Source organism: Gallus gallus, chromosome 7 (assembly GCF_016699485.2).
Source record: "Gallus gallus isolate bGalGal1 chromosome 7, bGalGal1.mat.broiler.GRCg7b, whole genome shotgun sequence".
Lineage (NCBI taxonomy): Eukaryota > Metazoa > Chordata > Aves > Galliformes > Phasianidae > Gallus > Gallus gallus.
In genome coordinates, this window is record NC_052538.1 from 24,856,574 (window position 1) to 24,876,174 (window position 19,601).

Below are 19,601 nucleotides of genomic sequence, written 5' to 3' on the forward strand. Positions count from 1 at the left end.
GACTAAATCACCACAAGAAACATGCTGAAGATGTACGGAGTTGCTGGGGAGGTGGAGGAGGAGGAGCTGCAGTTTGTTTCGGTGACTTTTATCAATACGACTAATGTGTGCCATGCTGCATTTAGGTAAAGATCAGAACAACAACAAGCACATGCTTAAAAGTAGAGATGAGTGAACTCCCAACCCAGATTCAGCAAGGGAGAGCTGTTACAGCTCAGTGCTGCTCCAAGAGCTTGTTACCACCTGAGAATTTACAGGGCAGTGTGAGGGAGAGAAGCAGAGGGGGCTACCTACAACCCAAGCAATTTCCAGTGACGTGGCTTTTTACATTATTTGTTCAGGCAATAATTCCATGGTTCCTAAAATAACCACGACGTATTCGTCAGGCAGATACTGCCTTTAGCTGCCTTTTGTGTGAATCTCAAGTGCTTCATTACTCCCCTGGTGAGTTTTCTTTCTCTTACAGTAAATCTGAGCAGCATCTGTGTAGTGGGGGAGGTGATGTGATCTTGGGTTGAAAGAGAGAAAGGATCTGGTTGGCACAGAACATCAGTGAGGAGTTCGGGGGGCACGGCCTTTAGGATGCATCTTTTTGCAGCGGAGGAGATTTTAAGAGGCCACTTTCAAGTCTGCAGCTACGTCCCACACATCAAAATTCAACCAGTGGCAAAGCAGAGGATTTTATTTTCAAACAACAGTAGGTTTATGACTATTCTTTCTCCTCTTTAATAGCAATCTGATAATGCTTTGATCACTGCTCCAAAAGGAAATGCCTGTAATTCCCTGTATAGGTCTTGCCAGGTTCTGCTCTCTGTCAGACATCCTGGAAGCTGAAGGAGTTGAGAGTACTCTCACCTGGCAAGATCCTCCTTAGAACTCCTCCAGGAGTTGAAACTTGGGTTTTGAACAGCTTAATACTAAATGGTGTTGGACTCTGTCTTCCCACACAAATGGTCTCTCCTATATAGATTGCGCACTGGAGACTTTCATGTGGTCAAGCTTTTGCTCAGTGTATCCTTTTGGAGGCATCAACCAAGCAGGAATACTGATGGACTGAAGGAAGTCTGGCTAAGAGTTACTCATCTTTATTAAGTCACAATTGTCAGTGATTATTTGTACACCTGCAGGTCCTTTGGCTCTTAAAGGCTTGGAAGGCAGTCATGACAACTCAAGGAGGAAACTCCTGAAGTTTACTCAGTGTGACTCTATGGAGACAGCTCCCTCCAAAAAGCACACATCCCATGTTTCAAGGGTTTTTGGTAGCTTCCAGTCCAAGGGACTGCCTCCAGGATGCAAAGCTGAACTATTTTGGTACCTGGCTAACATCTCTGGGTGTGTCGTGGTAGCGGTGTGGCTGCAGCCAGCAGCCTGCAAGAGGAACAGAGAGGGAAGTGTTCAGATCTTGCAGAGTTTCAGCCCTGGAGGCATTGCAGGGAGCTGCTAATGCTTGCAAAGTGACTGGGTAAAAGGGTGGAAGCGAGTGAGCTGTGGCTAGGGGAAGAGTTATTAATGGCAATTGTAGGAGTAGTTGGCAGCATTAGTGGCTTCCTTGGCCTCAGGTGAGGCTGGTGTCCTCAGGTGCACAGAGCTCTGGCAGGGCATATGTGAAAAGCAATCCATGGACCAAAGCAAACCAGCAGTGGCAAATTTGCTTGAGGACAGGCTGATCAACATAAATATGTATGCATAAGCTAAATCTTGGCCTAATGCTCTTGCAGCTCCCTGAAGTTGTCATTTTTGGAGAGCTGTAGTGAGGAGGAGGGAACTGGTTGCTCCCACACAGACCCCACTGCAGCTTTCTTGAGGTTTCATAAGAGAATTAAGCAATTTGTCATGTGTTGCCATGGAGACCATAGATCACTGTCATGCTGGGCTTTTCTGTCAGGGAGCTGATGCCTTTAATTGCTGTAACCTCAGCTGTGAATCCAGAGCTTGATTCTGAGCTCTTTACCTCAGGTGATGGCTTTGCCCTGGGAGCTCTGCCTCCAGGAGGGTAGAGCTGGAGCCAGGGACAGGGGCACTCATACATTAGCTGTCACATATCTGGGGCAGATCTCACTGTTGTGGCACAGAGCCCCACCTCTGCTCCAATCAGCATGAGTTATAATGCTGATTATAAAGCATTAGTTTATATGATGAGATTATAATGCATGAGTTATAAAGTTGACATCTGTCCCACTTATACTCAGGGCAAGTTTCGCCATGGTGATGTGTGCCACATCCATGGTGTGGTGACCCATTGATGGCATTAGCTAAGCTGAATTTCTCCATTATCAGCATTCATGTATTTCTTAGCCCCTTCCACTCCACCTATGTCCAGACAGGTAAATGGGCTTTTACTCCATTCATTCTGCCTCTGTATTTGAAATACATCTTGCCGAGGAGTGCTCAACCTCAGTGGCACTGTGGGCCGCTGTTCCTCCTTCTCCTTGCCATCTCTCCTAGAAGTGGCCACGTCTCTGTCTCAGCATTAGGGGTTTGTGCTGTCAGGACACAGATCTTACCAGCATGTGTGAGGGGGGGCTGCATAAATCCACCTCCATCCAGCAACTTACCCAGAGCTCTGCCAGTGTCTGTCTGCATAGGGTATGCATCGTTCTCTTGGCTCCTTCAAAATAAACAGCTGTATAAATTGTAAGATGATTATCATCACAGCTTATTAGCATATTACCACATGCTGCTTTGTATTCAGACAATAGATAAGAAGTGTCTGTTTTGTTTTTTCTCAATCAAATCTACAGCAAATACATTCCTCCTTGCTCCCTTCTGAGGAAGGCTGTGTCAGTACTCCTGCCAAAAACATGAGAATCAGCCTGACTGTTGTGCACTTGCCTGTGGCGATGTAACCAGCCAGCATGAAGCTCTGTGCACCTTTGTAAGTGGTTAATGCTTTCCAGGAGGTGACATACGTTGTTTGTGAGGGTTGATTTATTGGATGGTTGAGATAATAATCTCATCAAGGCATGATCCGTCTTCTTGCTTTGATTGTCAAGGCAGGTGGAGGTGTAGAGATGTGGAAGTACTTGGATTTTGGAGGCTTGCATTTTGTGCTGGTAGGTTTGGGAGCGCTGCTTTCACTTCTGAGTTGGAAGCTTTTTCATGAACACTTCTGATGTCTGCAGAAACACGTGACTGGCTTTGAACCCAGAAGACACGTTAATGTCTAGAGTGCACAGGGACACTCCTTAGGAAATACTTGAATGATTTGGGCAGTTTGGCTGTCGTTGCCCCAGGGGACCTTCCTCAGTGTGCTGAGGATGGCACATGTGGGCAGCGTGCTGGGGCCCTGCTCTTGCTGGTGGATGCTGACGCAGTAGAAACACCCATGCAGAAACATTCATGTGCTGCCTTTTGACACTCGGATAGAAGGTTTTGTCCATTCATGCTGACATCACCTAAATACAGTTTTTGTACTCAACAAACTAGCTTACAGTGCCTGATTATTTTTATTTTATTTTCCCAGTTCTATTCTGGTTGGTTCTCTGCAGGCTGTATGTTGCTCAGTCTGTAACTTAAACACACAGTACAACAAAGTAACTACAAGTAAACACTCCAATTTGACCCCTTTGAGTGTTGGACAGTCGGTTTGTACAGTGGGCTAAATATTATCTTAGTACTTTGGGAAGTGTTCCATGCAAGATAAGCTCAAGGCTTCTCAGGAGGGAGTTAAAGGGGCTGGTACTAAATGCTGGTGGAAATGTAATTCTTCTCTGCTGAGCAGTAGCTTGTGGTTTTGTGAGGAGGTCAAAACTGTGCACAAACCAAGTGTGGTTTTTGCATCTGTGTCCTGTCCTCTGCATTGTGAGCAACAATCGGTCTTTCATACAGCACACAGGAGGCGCACAGGGTGGCTGACTCCTGGGCACTCCAGTGTAAATAAAGCAAGGGTGAAGCTGCGGCCACAGGCAAAGCAAGAAAATTGTTGTCAAATGTGTTGGGAAGTGATTGAGGACAGCTTTTAGACACAGTCTTAGAACTAAGGAGCCTCTAAGGATCGTCTGACTCTAGCATGATAATGCTGAAATAAAGCTTGATCTTACAAGCCAACGTGAGAGAGCTGGTTGAAATTGGTAGGTTCCTGCAAATCAAGCGTGTTGCCTGTTGATAGTGTGATCTTGTAAACATGAGAAAAATTGCTGATTCTCGGTAAAACAGATGTAAGAAACTTTCCCTCAGGACTGTACTGAGGGGTTGAAATCAGAGTGGGTGAGGGCAGAGCTGTGCTTCGTCCCCTTCTCCCCATCCGGCTGCTGTTGCTAAAGGTGGAAATACTGTTCTCCAGAATTTCTCCAGGCAGATAGACACAAGCTGGCTTGGTCACATTTCTCCTTACTCTGAAAACGTTGTTTTGTGTCCACCATTTGACAAGAAGTCTTTGCAGTTCCCACCACTCCCAGCGATCTCACCTCTGTGATAATACATATTTCTTTTCAACAGGGCTTTGTTTCTAGAGGAAAGTTTAGGGTCTATTACATAGCCTTAGTTAGAGGTCAAGACACTCAACTTGTACAACATATAGCTTAGGCATATGGCAAGTTCTTTCTGTATTTTCAGAAGCATCCCCAACACAAGCTGCACCTTATCATAGCAGAATGTAGCGTTGGGCAGAAACAAGGAGGGAAGACTCATTTTAAAAAATGAAGGATTTTTCTCTTCTGGTTTTGAGCTGTGACTGTAGCTGGGAACGCAGCTCCGAGATCTGTGTCCTGCTGGCTGCAGTTGCATCATAGTGTGGTGGTCAGAGGCAAGGCATAGCAAATAAACCTTGTTCTCATGCCTGCTTGCAGGCAAAAATGTATATACACAGTTTGGTGAATCATTCACATTATCTTTACGTTGTCTTTGAGCATTGCTATGACTTGAACAGTATTCTCACAGCAGACTTTGGGGTTGCTTGCTGGCACCAAATATTTCAGGGGATACATTTTTGATTACAGCTTGGATTCCACAGGCTGCTTTGGGCTGAGAATCTTTTTTCCTATAAGTAAAACAAACTCCAATTTGAATTTTCACATCTGATTTTATTTTGCCTCCATTCATGTTTTTGCCCGTATGCATGGGAAAACGGGTGTGTAGTGTGGGGGAGAAGCTGGTTAGCAGAGCTGTGAAAAGCCCTTTGTCGAAGGGTAGGGTCTTTGCTATATAATAAGGAACGTGGGACTCCCAACCATTGTAAGTGAGAAATGCCTTTATGGTTCAGTAATGTGCAATAAACTGAAATAGTTGTTTGGGAGAACAGGACTAGAGAAAGCAAAGACTAAACTTGGAGGGCCATAATCGTAGAATGGCTTAGGTTGGAGGGAATTTTCAAGATCATCTAGTTCCAACCCTGCTGTTGTGGGTAGCATTGCCAGCCAGGGTTCCTGACAAAGCTAGGAAGTGCTCTTAGTTGAGGGAAATCCCTACAGTTAATGAGAACCCCACACAAGATTTTGGTAGCTTAATGTGGGTACCAGTCAGGATGCTGATGGTTTATGGCAGTGTGAAGCACTCCCTGGTTCCCAGCTGTGGAGCTCTTCCTCACCTCTTAGGCACCAGGTCAGAGTTGCCTGGTGCACATTGCTCTCATTTTTCACTAACAAGTAATCAGAGATGGTCTCTTTCTCCGGCAGGTTTAGCGCAGTGGAAGCATGGCTACCAGCGCTGTTCCCAGCGAAAACCTCCCCACATACAAGCTGGTGGTGGTTGGAGATGGCGGCGTGGGGAAGAGCGCTCTCACCATTCAGTTTTTCCAGAAGATTTTTGTGCCAGACTATGACCCAACTATTGAAGACTCCTACCTGAAGCACACAGAAATAGACGGGCAGTGGGCAATTCTTGATGGTGAGCAAGCCACTCTTGTGGTCCCCTTTCTTTTCTTGCTGAACATGAGAACACGTAGACCTCAGTATCTTCCACAGCATATTGTGCTATTGTGTTCCTCCTGTGCTGTGGGCTGCCAGGAATTTTATTACAAGCTGTCCTGTGAGCAGCAGCATGTCTGCAGCTGACCTCCAGAAAAGCTTCTACTTCTGTCTGCGTTGGTTCCACTTCTGCACAGAGCTGTTTCTTGAAGGTGTGAAAACCACTAGATTGTCTTGAGTGGTGGTTTCCAGGCTGCTTGCATCTATGTTGTCAGTCTTCAGAATGACCAAGGGGCACCTATTTCAGTCCACTGCATTTAGCAAGGAGGGTTTGTTAGGGTTGTGTGGACAGGCTGTGAGCCACTCTGGTGACCTCCTCTAGTAGAGTTGACCTACAGAGGCTTTAGGGAGTATGCCATGTGCTTCAACGGTGCTATGAGGAAGAAAATAGCGTATAACTTCCAGTTAAATCTATGCTTTCTTCTCATAAGTAATGCTGAACTGCTGTACTGTTTTGTTGAGAAACTCTGGACTTTCCCATTAGTATAGTGTCTGCTCTGCTGTTTGTGGAATTGCTGTGGCTGGCTATGCTTCAAAAATGACTACCCCACAGCTCTGCCAATTGTGAACTGCACAACATGGAGCTCTAGGCTATGTCTGTGCATAGTTATATCATGCTGCAAATGACATTTGGGGTTGGCATCCCTGACAGCTAGCTTATGTCCTGGGGAATACCAGTGAGAGGGCAACTGAATGAGGGTTATAACTAGAAAGAGCATTTAATCAACGCTCTCATCCACTGACGGTGAAGAACTGTAACATCTCTCAACTCCCATCTTCCAGGCATGATGTTCTTTTATCTAGTTACCTATATAATTTAAATATAAGCAAAGTAGCAGTCTAGAGAGCTGCTATAACCAGGGGTTTCAGTTCTCTGAAGAAAAAATGCCTTCCTTTTTTATAAGGGGGAAAAACAAAAACAAAACCACAAAACAAAAAACACAGCCACTTGATTCTGCAGGTGAGGAAGAAGCCATTTTTTTTACCTAAAACTGTGACCTTTCAGTTTGTGCTGCATAAGACAGACCAGAGCTCTAAGGGCAGTCTTGCTGTCAAAACATTAAAAGTTTTGTTTGGCTTTATATAATTAAGTTGTGCATAAAGTAAACAAATATTTTGTGCCTTAGTTACCCAAGTGCACTGAACCAAATTTAACCTGGCTTGCAGCAGGCTCCCATCTCAACAGTCTTACCATGAAAGCATTCAAGATCGCTGTTGTCTTTACATATGTAAAATTGGTGTATGGGGACAGAAAAATGGGAGATTGGCATCAGTGGTGGAATACGGAGAGTTACACAACTTACTCTGAAGGCCACATATTTGGTCTGGTTGAGATCTTAGTTGTACCCTAAAGGGTTTATCAGATGCAATTTTTTGAGTACTGATGGCCCCCATGACCTCCAAAGTGTTACAGAACAGCCTTAACTCAGTATTGTTTTTAAATATACCTTAATCTTGCCAGCATTTGTTCATTTACATGTCAGCTGTTGGTCACCAATGGACATCTACTTCATGAATATTCCCTTGCAAGTATGTCTCATGGTGTTATCTGCATCAGAGATACCTGCTCTCAGTTGACCATCACGTAATGTACTTGTGTAACTTTGTTTTTTAAATGCTAGTGCTGCATTTGAAAAAAAAAAAAATCCTGTTATACATGAGAGAATGGATTTCATTTATGTCTCTTTAGTCCGTAATCCAACCCTTTAAAATTAGCTACCTTTATCTTCTCTGGTATGCCTCATATTCTAATATTATGGTATCAGCTGCTGTACACATTGGTATTGGCTGAAACAGCCTTTCAGGCATCTTTCACTGAACATTTGGATTTTTTATTCAAGAAAAAAAAAAATCTGACCTGGAGTGGGAGTGTGGAAGGGAGTTGTTTTCCAACAAGCAGCAGGTTGGCCTTTACCATCTGCCCAGTAGAAACAGGGCATGAAGACTGACTATCACATGTGTCTCCTGCCACAGCTCTGTGTCATGGGGCTTGGATCTAGGGTGTTCTCATATACTTGGGCAGCTGCTCTTCTTGTGGTTACACGTGGCTGCATGAATCAATTATGGTATAAAATTAGGGACAAACATGACAGGAAGGGTACAGATGCATCATGATGAATTCTAGACATTCCAGTTGGCTTTATGCCTAAGTTCTTTATGGGGGGTGGTTTTTTGTTGTTATTTTTTTCTTAGAGCTTGCTGTGGGGGAGAAAGGGGGCAACCAACAGAGACTTTTGCCTCACCCTGCTCACCTCCAAAATGGGAAATAGTAATAGAAGATAAAACTACCTAGTGAGGACATAGTGTGAGGGGTACCTTAAGTTTCTAAGTTTGTAGAAATAGTTGATTTTTATATATGTATATATAATTTATATATAAATAAAAAACAAAGCAGCAAAAGATACAGCCCATTCTCTTCTAGGCTGTAGCCTGAGCAGTTCTACACAAAGCATCTCCAGCACTTAATATCTGCACTAGCGTTATGTTGATTACAAACAAGATAAACAAAAAATGCACTAAAAAAATCCCCACTTTGTGCTATTCAGCTTGCATAAAGCATTTGGCTTTCTTCTGTGAAGACCTACACCCACATTTATTTGATAGCACTATAGCACCAACTGGCAGCTTGGTAGAGTGTTTGACTTGGGTTTTTTTTTGTTTTCTGCTAAAACCTCTCATTGGTAGTAGATTTAAATGGAATAGGCTTTTATTTCAGATTTTAGACCTTAGAGACAAACCTAGGCTCAAATTCATCTTTTACACATTTCTTCTCTGGCATAGGTAGGTATCTATCCGTATGCTCTTAAGAGAGAAGAATCTGTGATAATTTCATGCCTCCCAGAACACTGAGCAACCTGTACTTGGTGTATGCAAGTCCAGCAGTACACTGGGTGCAGAGCGCAGAAATACTTGATGGGTGGCCTTAACATCAGTTTTCTAGGACCATCTATTTGGTGTTTGGAGGACAAGTGCCATAGAGTGGAAGAAGCCACTTAACTTGTGTAAGAGATGTGCAGGCAGTTTGTGGCTAGCCCTTGTTTTTAGATTTCTGCATCTCCAGCAAGACTTTGAGATCAGCCTCCAATTTTCTCTGCATGTGTTATCCTCATTTATTCCCTGCTGTTCGTACTGAAATCAGCACGGTGATGTACTTGGTTAAATGCATCCGCATGCAGGTGCTGTATAGAAGCATCAGGTCAGAATTAAGTGGGGGCCAGGGTTAATTTGCTTTGATTAGGTGTTGCTCCAGTTGAGTTGCTATCATTAATTTGGTATGCTCCTTTCTGCGTGCAGGCTGACTTAGCAGAGGATTCTTTTGATGTGGCTGTGAAGTGCCAATCTGGACTTATTCATCTGGGCATGAAACCAAGAGTGGAGTATCAATACAGGAAAAATTCCCAGTGGTTTCAAATTCCTTGTAGTTCATAAACCACGTGCAGGTAAAAAGGTTGTGACAAGGAGAGGAAGTGATGGTCGCAGATGGCTTGGGCACGGTGATGAATTGGGCTAAACCCTTAGCTGCTGGTAGAGCTGTGCTGCTTGGTAGCAGCAGAGCAAGGGATTGTGCCTGTGTATTGAGTGACTGTGGTCTCTTTCTCCTCTTTTCTTTCCTTCTGCCAGAATCATTAAGATGAAATTCCCACTGACTACCAATTGTCTTCCTACTAATCTTTAATTTTCCCTTTTTTCTTCCCCCCCCACCCCCTCCCTTTACAAGTCCCCATCTCAATCTGTGGGTGCCCTTGCATTGGGCTTGACCTGGTGTGCATCCCCATGGAATAGCAGCAAGCACTTTTTTTTCCCTGAGCTTTCTGCTCTCTCCACCCATGTCACCCATGCATTCCTTTTTACAGAGAGTTTTTGCTGCTAGTCATCTCAGGACGGGCTGTCTGCTTTTCTCTTTGGGAAGCTTGGGAACAATTCAGCCACAAGGCCAGAGGGAGAGCAGAGGTCGCTTTAGACTTGCAGGCAGAATGATTGCTTTGTGGCTCGCTTGCTTTATTTCTTTAAACTTTGGGTAATGTCATTGAAAGAATTAAAATTCAAATGAAGTTTATGCTTTCATTCTCTTATGTGTGTGTACAGTGTTTTCCCTCCCTTGATTGCTTGGATTTTGCATCCTTGAAAGAGGGCTTTTTGTCTTGGGTTGTGGGGATTTTTTTTTTTTCCTGCCAGGAAAATTTTGATGTTGCAACATGGAAAACACAAGGCTTTGAATACTTGCCCTTTGTTAGAGAAAGAGCTCCTTTAAGGGCTCACATCTTTATTCTATGTATTGATGTGGCAGTCTCTCTTCTGAAGGCTCCCCTTTTCTCTTTCCTTAAAGAAAGGGCAAGAATTCAAGTACTTGGGTTTTCCATGTTATAACATCTGTGTATTTAGTTAGTGCACAGAAGAAGGGCTTGTGAAAGCCCCAGTGTTTCCCATCACATGTACATCCCTGTGGAAGGCTCTCACACCAGGGGCAGTGTGGCTGTATCTCAGCAGACCATTGATAATTGGGGAGACCAAGCAAAGCACTTTGCCTCTCCTTGCTCGTGGTACAAGCACCTTCCATATCTCTGCAGGGTGATTTGGGGTATACAGTGTATAAGCTATGGGGCCCCTCTGCCCTGGCTGTTCAACACCCAAAATACCAGTTCCTTAGCTAAGGCAAATGTCCCTGAGGTCTGCCCTCTACCACACTACTGCTGATGGGAGGGTGAAGATTGGACATGGCTTTCTTCAGCCTGAAACTATTAGGTTTGTCTTGTCAGTTCAAGTTTTTCCTTGACCAGAGTTACCAAGCCACAGAGTAGCTGGGAATGGAGATTCTCTGGCCCCACCTTTGGAAGCAGAGCTGCTGTGCAAAGAGAAAATCAAGACTCAGAGAGAAGTGCCAAGAAGAGTCTGGCCCATGATGACAGCATTCCCCTGACGGTGCCACATTCCTAGTTCTGCTCTTTGCTTCAGGGACTTTTTCTGTATTTTGCATTAAGTTGTTGAAGAGGCAGAAAATGGCCTGGAGTCAGACTTCTTGCTGCTGCTCCTATCCCTGGCTCCTGTCTGCCTGCAGACCCATCCGGCTCCTTAAAGGCTGCACAAATGCTACGTGTATGTAGCCAAAGGGACTGCTTGCAAAAATTAGGTCACGCATGGTGTACTTGCCTTTCCAAGCAGGAGATCAATATGGGCATGAAGGACTGTGTCCTGTCCTTGTCATGTGTAGTGCACAACCACCTTTCTAGAATGCAAGGTGCTCTGAGAGCTGCTTTCAGGTCTGCCCGTGGCAATGCGTGGATGCCACTAGTATATGATTTCTTCTGAATGAAAGATAGAAAAAAGATTTAATGTGCCTGTCTCATCATCTTTGGCCCCTTCAGTGAATCAGTGGAGGAGCTCTTGTGTTGATCTATATACCTAATTGCCCAGCAATGTACAGATAAAGACGCAGGAGGGAGTGTTGCCTTGGTGTGGAAAAAGAGGAACTCTCCTGCACAACCAGATCTGAGCTGCCTCAAAGCTAGGAATGCCATTTTTTTTAAATCTGAGCTGAAATCCAGTGGAGGCTTTGGGAAAAGTATTGTCATGGCTTGAATTTCATAGTCAGTATGTTTCTGCCCTTGGCTTAGATTTATGTGCCTGAATCTCTGGATGGGCACTCAGAGCACTCTCAGTTATAGAGATATGCCACACAGAAGACATCTATACCAGGAAGCACTGAGTGCTTCTATTCTGGGCTTCTACATCTACTCAGATGTGCTTTCTCTAAACAGCCATGCTCTTGTCCAACCCATCAGGGCTCACAGGAAAATGGTGTGTAAAGCTCTAAGGATTAACATGGAGTTAATTACAGAAGTTGTGGTCACATCCAGTGGAGAGCAGAAAAGGCTATCTCTTTGCTTAGCAACCTTTCACTTGCAAAGCAAGAGACCTCATGCTGGCTTCTGAAGGCTAATTGCTCTTAGTTTATTCTCCAGCCGATTTGCATGAAAGCTCTGTAATAAGACTTTTGAATTGCCTTCTTTGGATGTCTTCCTACTTCAGACAGTCGTTGGCTTCTCACTACTCACCCATAGGTTTTCGTTAGGGTTTCTTCCTTCCTTCCTCTTCAGTGAAGTTTGTGGGAACTAAACCAAGCCTGCTGTCTGAAGGCCCTCTCTGCACTGTGCAGTCCATGAATTTGATTTCAGTTCTTGGGAGAATGAGGCAGGGGAAACCCGCTGTGCTTTCCTTCAGCCTTATTTCCAGTTGGGCTTTTATGTGTTGCCAGGGTGGCAACTGACAGTCAGAGTACTGAGTGCTGATTTTTAAAGAGTACCAAGGGAAGAGAGCTCACAATTCTTTTCTACTTAGGATTATTTCTAAGTCTCCTGGCATCCTGTTCACAGAAACTAGGATTTTAAGAGGAAGCATGCTAGCTGAAGTCCTAAATCTCCTCACCCTGTTGGGAAGCCAGCCACATCACCTTCCCAAGATTTCTGCTTGCTGCTTTCCCATTTCAGTATATTACAGTCCTTAAGGTTTTATGCCATAGCGTTACTCCAGAGGCAAAGCTGCTTGCCTCTGGCTGGCCCTCTTATGGAGCTGATGCTTTCCAGGATGTGACCCAGTTCTCCCTACAGAAGGATCCCAATTGCACTCTCCGCTCTGATTTCTGTGCTACACAAATTGTGAAAACCATTAGGATATAGAGGGCTGTCTTTAAGAAAAGCACATTTAAAGCTGAAGCAGGGACAACTTCTGGCCAAACCTGTGACCCTGAAGTTTGCATGAACTGGCAATTCATGCATCTTGCCTAAATTTCCAAAGTGCCATTTTCAGTGCTGTCTGGACTTGTTCTCCTTTCCAAGAGTGCTGCAAATGAATTCCCTGTAAATAGCGGCTGCTGACACAGCAGCCCTGCTTGTGTTTAGTGTTACGAAGGGGGAAGAATGGCAGGAGAGCCCAGCCTGCTGCTAGAAGCTGTCCTACTCCTCCACAGGTTGGGTGTGTGTGTGTAAGAAGGGAAGGGAGTGTATGTAGGGCTGGCAGTCAGCTCCCAGCCCTGCCCTGACATCGCTTCCAGCTGGTTCAAGAGTCAGATGAGGGCAGCCCAACCTCTCCTTACAGGTTGGGTGGATAGGAAGGATTGATTTCCTCTTCCATTCCAGCCACATAGTCTTGGCTTTATTCCATAGTAGCTCTTCTGCTCAGGGCGTAGAAATTCACCAGTGCATGCAGTGTCTTTGGGTTGTTTTTCTTTTCTTCCTTTTATCTTCTTTTCTTCTTCCTTCCTGTTTTCTTTTTCTCTATGGTCCTTAGGAACAGCCTGGATGCCTTTGAGCTGAAACCCTTGTTTCCTAGACTTAAGGGAGGGAAGTGGGATAAAAAGCTGTGAAAGGATACTTGTGACTTTCCAGCAAGTTCTAGCTACTCAGCAAACAAGCCCCAGTCCTGGGCTCTTTGTAAGAGCCTGGAAGCTCTTTTTACCCTTCAGGTTTTCAAAGTGAGGGGAGGCAAATGAATAAGACTGAGGAGTTTTAAGGGGTCTGCCATTGCCAAATACCTCTTCCAGCACAGCTGCCTTTCCTCTAGACACAGAGTAGTGTGGTGTGCTGTGTAGCATGTTGAGCATGTCCCCACATGGCCATCCATGCTGATTCAGCATGTAACGCTGGCAGCGAAGTGGGCTTTATCCCAGCCTCATCTGGAAATGAGGGCAGCTGGAGTACTTACCCTGCAGGGAGTGTCTTCCTGAGACTGTGGGCCTGCTTGGACTAGAAAAACTCGCATCAAGCCCTGCTGCTCTGTCAGCAGTACACACCTGACACTGTCTCCATCCACCAGTGCCCAGGGCTTTCCTTGTCACTCGTGGGCAGTAGATGCTAACTCTGCGGCTGTACAGGTAAAAACAGTTTTTCTGCTCTGCAGAGTTGGCTGGGGTGTGAAAATGTTTCTTATCTTCACAAAGATCCTGCATTTGCCTCTAGGGTACAATGGTGCATATGGACAACTACTTCAGAGCTGCCAGTGTTTTTTTGGGCTTACACCTTGTGTTGCTAGCTTAAGCTGCTGAACTCTTTTCCTACCCTCCTCCTGCCAGCCAAAGCTGTGGCAGCAGTACTAAGCTGTAGCCTGCTAACTGGCATTACTAACATGCCTCAGTGTATGTTTACTGAGAAGGCAGGTGTCACTTCTTCCAAATGTGGTTCATGACATAACTGATGGGACACCCTGGTAGGCAAACTGATTGAAGCAGTAACTTATGGCTGCTTTGGAGAGGAGCTTAGCCTGTTGGGGAACAGCATTATGTTGCTTCCATAGTGTGGGTATTTTATAGGATTTGAGCTTAGGCGGGTAGGCATCATTACTAGCTGTCCTGGAAGGCAAGCCCATGCTCAGAAACATGACTGCTACATATGATACACAAACAGCTTTTCTGTCTGTTTTAACAATCTTCTGAATATAAAAACATGACTTAGGGCTGCATATGTGGGGAGTTCCTCTGGGCTGTACCATCTTGCTCTGAAAGCACATAATTGTGTAGAAATAATATCCAGGCAGTGAGAAAGGGAAAATACATGCAGCCACCACTCAAGGTTATCTCCCAGCTCTGCTTCACCACTGTCTCTGGGTTGTCCCTGACATTTAAATTGTCACTGCTCTTTGCTTTTCCATGCAGGGATCAGTGAGAGCAGGAAGAGGTTTGGAGGGCTGGGCTGCAGGATACTTTGAGCCATATCTTGCCAGAGAAGCAGTTCCCCAGGTTCTGTGGGTAGTATTTGATACCTTAAAGGAAACTAATATCTATATAGCCCTCTTCTCTTTCACCTTCTTCCTCCAACTTGCTTTCACAGAATCTTGCAGCCTTTGGGAGGACCAAGTCCAGCCAGAGGCAGAAGGGATGCAGCACAGCAGCTATTGTTTTACTCAGTAACTAAAAACCTTTCTCTTTTGTCCTAGTTCTGGACACGGCAGGCCAGGAGGAGTTCAGCGCGATGCGGGAGCAGTACATGAGGACTGGAGATGGTTTCCTTATAGTCTACTCTGTGACAGACAAGGCCAGCTTTGAGCACGTGGACCGTTTCCACCAGCTGATCCTCAGAGTCAAAGACAGGTGGGTGCTGCACCACTGGAGCTCCCCAGCCCTGCTGCAGACCACGCTGGGGGGATTCAGATCCCTGAGACCTCCTGCTTGTTCCATGGCAACTTCTTGTGTGCTCTGTGTAGGTTTGTAGGTCTGCATGTGGGATAAGAAACATCCTTTTTGATAAGCTTTCTGATTTGCATTTCATGTGGAAAAGTTTGATGGATGGAATCTTATAATGAAGTGAAATGATTTTGGAAGGGAGAAGCTCCAGTGAGAGAGCCTGGTCATGGCTCTCTCATGACCAGGGAGACCTCATCATAAGGTCACAAACCTTAAAAGGTTCTACATGATATGGGCCTGAGAACAAACATCTTGGAGGGGAAAATGCCTCAGGTTGGGAGGAATTGTGTTTCTCAAAAGGGGATAAATGTAGTTAATGCATTGTGCTATGTAGCAACTGTTTTCAATGAATGCAGCATCTCAGCAGGGCCGGGGGGAAACCAAGACTGGTCGGCTGCTCCACTCCCTGTGTACATGTGGGACAAATTAGCACTGGGGGATTACTATGGTGAGCACATCCATCCTGACAGACCTAAAGGAAGCTGCCAGGGCCTTATCTTTCAGATAACTCCCTCTTCCTTTCCCAGTTCAAGAGATGGTGAGTCCTTTCGCACTAGGTGGAGTGTGAATTAAGCCCTTATTTGTCTGCAGCTTTTAAACATTTAGTTTTTCCGTTCATAATAGCTGTTAATTATGGAAGTCATCAAGAAAAGCCACCGGAGGGTTCGGACCTCGTTGCTGGCTTCCTTTCACAGCTCTGAATAACTTCCCCACAGGAAGGGTGGATGCGTATCATGTGAGGTTCACAGCTGACAGCTCTTCCAGTAAAGTATCCAGAACAGAGCCCGTGAGAGTAGAAAGTAGAGGAAAATCCACCCTTTGATTTCATCTAAATGAACAAAAACGTCGGTCACTCAGTCTGCCTCCCAGATAATGATGGCGTTTCCTTTACTGCTGGCTTAGCTTAGGGCAAGTTCACCCGTTTCTGAAAGCTGAGGAAGACAGCAAAGTGTTTCCTGTAACCTGCCACAAGCAGATATTGGTTTTGTCTAACGTAGCTTCATGAAAATAGGATGCAGTGTTCGTTGTTTTGCTTTGGACTGAAACTTCTAGCCCTCCTTATGCTGTACAAACAAGCAGCAGCGTGTGAGAACCAGGAAGTGAAACAGGCTCATGAAACTGCTTGTGTTTCCCCACGCTGGAGTATATAATGCCAGAAGTGTAACACTTCTTGCAGAGATTGTTCCTTTTGCTGTGATTTTTCTGAAGAGCATGAATAAATAAACCGTCCTGCCAGGCCTGTGCCCAGCTTTTCAAGCTAGCAGTCAGTTCTGAGGACTGCAGATTTAAAGCAATTGCAGGCTGCTGCTTAAAACCTCTGTCCCTTTTCTCTCCATAACATTAATTACAGTAAAGCTTCCAACTGTAGCAGCTTGTCCAAATAGCAGTCACACAGCTCCCAGCAAAGCCTCCATAGAGTTTTATGCCCAATGTAAACAAGGCAAATGAGATGCTGTCCAAATGTAATCCTTCTCTTATCAGTGTGCCATGAGCCAAAAGGAATCAAATAATCCAAGCAAGTGTTTTGGTCCAGAATAATCAGAGTAAAGATATATCAGTGCTCAGGTGTAAATGTTAAATCAAATCCACATTATCAGAATCCATAACTGTAAGACCCATTTAAAATACAGAATACAGTACAGTGCATTTCCAGCCAGAGCAATGGGCAACATGCCAAGGAGAAGATGGAGCCCTTATCGTCTCAATGAAAAATGACACAGAAACTCTGTTTGCAAATCCAGGGAAGTCTTTTATGCAGCAGTGAGTGCAGCCAGCTGCTTCTTACTCTAATAAAATCAGCTCCGTTACAGCAGAGAACACTGGAATCGTTTTAGGAGGGTTTAAAGTTAACTATAAGAGAATAATGCTGCAGTAAGCATCAGTTATTGGCACTTACCTCCTTCATAGCAGTGGGTAAAGGCCACGCAGCACAGCTTTGCTCTATGTAATGCAGCTGGAGGAGAGACTCTCCTATGGGAGGTGGAGCAGGAAGGAGCCATGCTGCCAGCACCTCCCATACCATGATCTGGCTCAGTGTAATCCCTGGAGCTACTCAGACCTTTACCATCATCCACACACATTGTCAGGAAAGCCTCACACGAGGCTCTTCCCTTGCAGTGTCTGAAGACAATAGCTTATATGTCTGGTTAAGTTAAAGAAATACTGAGTAGTAATACCAAGCAAGATGGTTTTGGTACAGAAAAACTGTTGGTCATCATGCTTTTGCTCTATGATAAGAAGCAGAAGATGGTAGTTAAATAGCATCTGGAAGTGTAGCAAGACTGGGTTCATGCCAGCCTCCTCCCAGCTACCACTGCTGGTCTTGGGGTAATTACAGTCATTGCCCTCAGTATTTTCTTCCCAATTTGATGTCTCCCTAGGTGTGAACTCCACGAGTCTGTGGGTTTTTTTTTTCCCCTGTGTTTGCTTTCAGTGGATAAGCATTGTCCTGGTGGAGAACAGCACATGAACTGACACCAATTCCTCTGACTTTTTTTTTTTTTGTTACCTTGCAGTGATGAGCAGCTGTAAGGTATGCAGATACTGAGATGCCTTAACTGTTATGAAAGAGTCCTGTTTCTCTGTTCAAGATTTGCTTCCATGCCTCCGTTAATTTCCTTTTATAGTGGCAGACTAACTCTGTTTAGCCTCGTTTAGCTGGATTCACTCGTTACCCAGCATTATAATGGCACTTAATAAGCTCCTGAAATGCCTGTGAAATAAGGGTGGATGTGTGCATGTTGTCAAGGTAAATTTTTATGAACGTGCATAGTAGTTCAGTCTGGGGGCTGATGTACGTTTGTGTGATCTATCTTTATATTTCTTTATAATTACATGGTACATCTGTAGCTGAAAATGCTTGATGTCAGTATTAGAAAGTGAAACTTAGACTTAGCAGGCTACAATACAAAACACTAATAACTGCTCTTTCTTTTTTTCCAGGGAGTCCTTTCCAATGATTCTGGTGGCAAACAAAGTTGATCTAATGCATTTACGGAAAATTACCAGAGAACAGGGAAGAGAAATGGCAACAAAACATAATGTAAGTCTGTAAAATTGTTTAATTGCTTCTTTTAAATACCATTACAGGCATTCAGAATTGAATTACCTGCTTATATGGAGCTGAATTAAAGTATTTTTCTTAGAATTGAACATTGGCAATTGCGTTTTCGTCTACCACAAAGCAGGAGCTATAGAGTTCCCTCAGAGTAGGGTCAGTTCGTTACTGGAACTTGAAGCTCTGCTGCATGCCAGGCTACAGCAAATCTGTGGCTGTCATAAAGTCGTATGTACAAGCTGTCTGCAAACAGTGAGAAATGTGAATGTTCCAAATGAGGGAAGAAAGCACAACCTCTCAGACTGAAAAAGCAGGGTCAGGAGTTAAGAAGTATACCGAAGTGCCCACATGAAATAAACTTGTGAAAGATAATGAAGTTACAGGGTTGTGAAGTCTACATAAATCTGGCCCACCATCCTAGCTCTGCACTATTCACACGAGTTTAGCCTGAGAAATTGCTCTTGGATTGGTGTACATCACATGATACCTCACTAATCACCTCTAAATGCCAGAAGTCCTGAATACCCAGAGGGAGGCAACAACTCCCATAGGAGATGCATAATAAAAAGGTAAAGGTAAAAGCAAACAAGCCTGAGACCTTTTGGCAGCTTGCTGTGCCTAGATGGCAAACTGCTCTGTTTCTAAACGAGGCACAATGGGAATTGGCAGGCAGATTCGTTCCCTCCCCTCCCCAAGGAAGCTCACTGCTGTAAGAGCCAGTATACTGAAACTACAGCACAACACGTTGCACCCATCTGTATGTGCACACTTTGGAAAAGGATGTGCATGTAAATGCTTCATAAGAGGGCAATTTTATCAATCTGCCAGCGTGCTGGACAAGTGCTCTAGGAGGCTCCATCTGTTTGTTAGACTTTGAAGACGAAGATCATTTTACACCAAAGGGGAATTCTAGTCATGAAATATTCATGCCGTTGTCCTAATAAGATGTGGCAAACAAGAATTTTTGGCAAGTGCTCATCTTTCAATCACTGTTGGCAATTGCTGTGTCTACAAACACAACCTAGGAAGAGAGAACATCTGGCTACATGGAGTCTTGTGATCACTCTTCCCCAAATCCAAGCTTTCTTTAAGTATGAAGATGTTGATAGCAGTGTCATGACAACATTTTGTTTACTGGTACTTCTCTAGTGTCTTAGACGCCCTGTTTCTCCATCTTGTGGAGTGTTTTTCATTTTGAAACTGGTTTGTTTCCAACATATAAGCTGATAGTTACCTCTTTCGTGGTATGCTTCTTTCCTTCAGATTCCATATATAGAAACTAGTGCCAAGGACCCACCTCTAAATGTTGACAAGGCCTTCCATGATCTCGTAAGGGTAATAAGGTAAGCTGTAAGCACTTGGCTCAGTTGATGCCTGTGGATGGGACGTGCAGGAGTCCTGGCTTGGAGAAGTGGGAGAAAACACCTTGGGGGGCCGGAGTGAGATGGGCTGGTTGGGGTAATTGATT

The 19,601-nt window shown here is 44.6% G+C and overlaps 2 protein-coding genes across 14 annotated transcripts in view; one reads left to right on the plus strand and one right to left on the minus strand.

Annotated features, from left to right (window-relative positions):
• MRAS (muscle RAS oncogene homolog) overlaps positions 1-19,601 on the plus strand; it is a 34,813-nt gene that overhangs the window by 11,846 nt on the left and 3,366 nt on the right. For all 11 annotated transcript variants that reach the window (XM_015289777.4, XM_046943403.1, XM_040703250.2 and 8 more), the window contains 4 exons: positions 5,613-5,823; positions 14,829-14,982; positions 18,019-18,118; positions 19,397-19,476. In XM_015289777.4, coding sequence (XP_015145263.1) covers positions 5,631-5,823; positions 14,829-14,982; positions 18,019-18,118; positions 19,397-19,476 — 527 coding nt within the window. In that variant the 5' untranslated portion in view covers positions 5,613-5,630. The remainder of the gene's footprint in view (positions 1-5,612; positions 5,824-14,828; positions 14,983-18,018; positions 18,119-19,396; positions 19,477-19,601) is intronic.
• Positions 727-17,772, minus strand: LOC124418109. Of its 3 annotated transcripts, XM_046943874.1 has the most exons (3): positions 16,973-17,772; positions 2,556-2,623; positions 727-1,368 (listed from the first exon to the last, which is right to left on the minus strand). In XM_046943874.1, exons 1-3 carry the CDS (start codon positions 17,154-17,156, stop codon positions 1,195-1,197), a joined length of 426 nt encoding a protein of 141 aa, XP_046799830.1. In that variant the 5' UTR covers positions 17,157-17,772; the 3' UTR covers positions 727-1,194. The 3 variants fall into 3 exon arrangements, 1 of the variants encoding a protein (XP_046799830.1); XR_006939855.1 differs by lacking the exons at positions 727-1,368; positions 2,556-2,623 and adding an exon at positions 4,810-6,276 and having other exon boundaries at positions 16,973-17,027; XR_006939856.1 differs by lacking the exons at positions 727-1,368; positions 2,556-2,623 and adding an exon at positions 14,981-15,904 and having other exon boundaries at positions 16,973-17,027.

Bases quoted from the DNA above. Each gene is read 5' to 3' on its own strand.
- LOC124418109 (XM_046943874.1), bottom strand. From the start codon at position 17,156: ATGTGTGTGGATGATGGTAAAGGTCTGAGTAGCTCCAGGGATTACACT. The intron at 2,624-16,972 runs GTAAGTGCCAAT...CAATTTATACAG, and splicing joins TACCCACTGCTATGAAGGAG to CTGTTTATTTTGAAGGAGCC. The intron at 1,369-2,555 runs GTAAGTTGCTGG...TTCCTCTTGCAG, and splicing joins AGACACTGGCAGAGCTCTGG to GCTGCTGGCTGCAGCCACAC.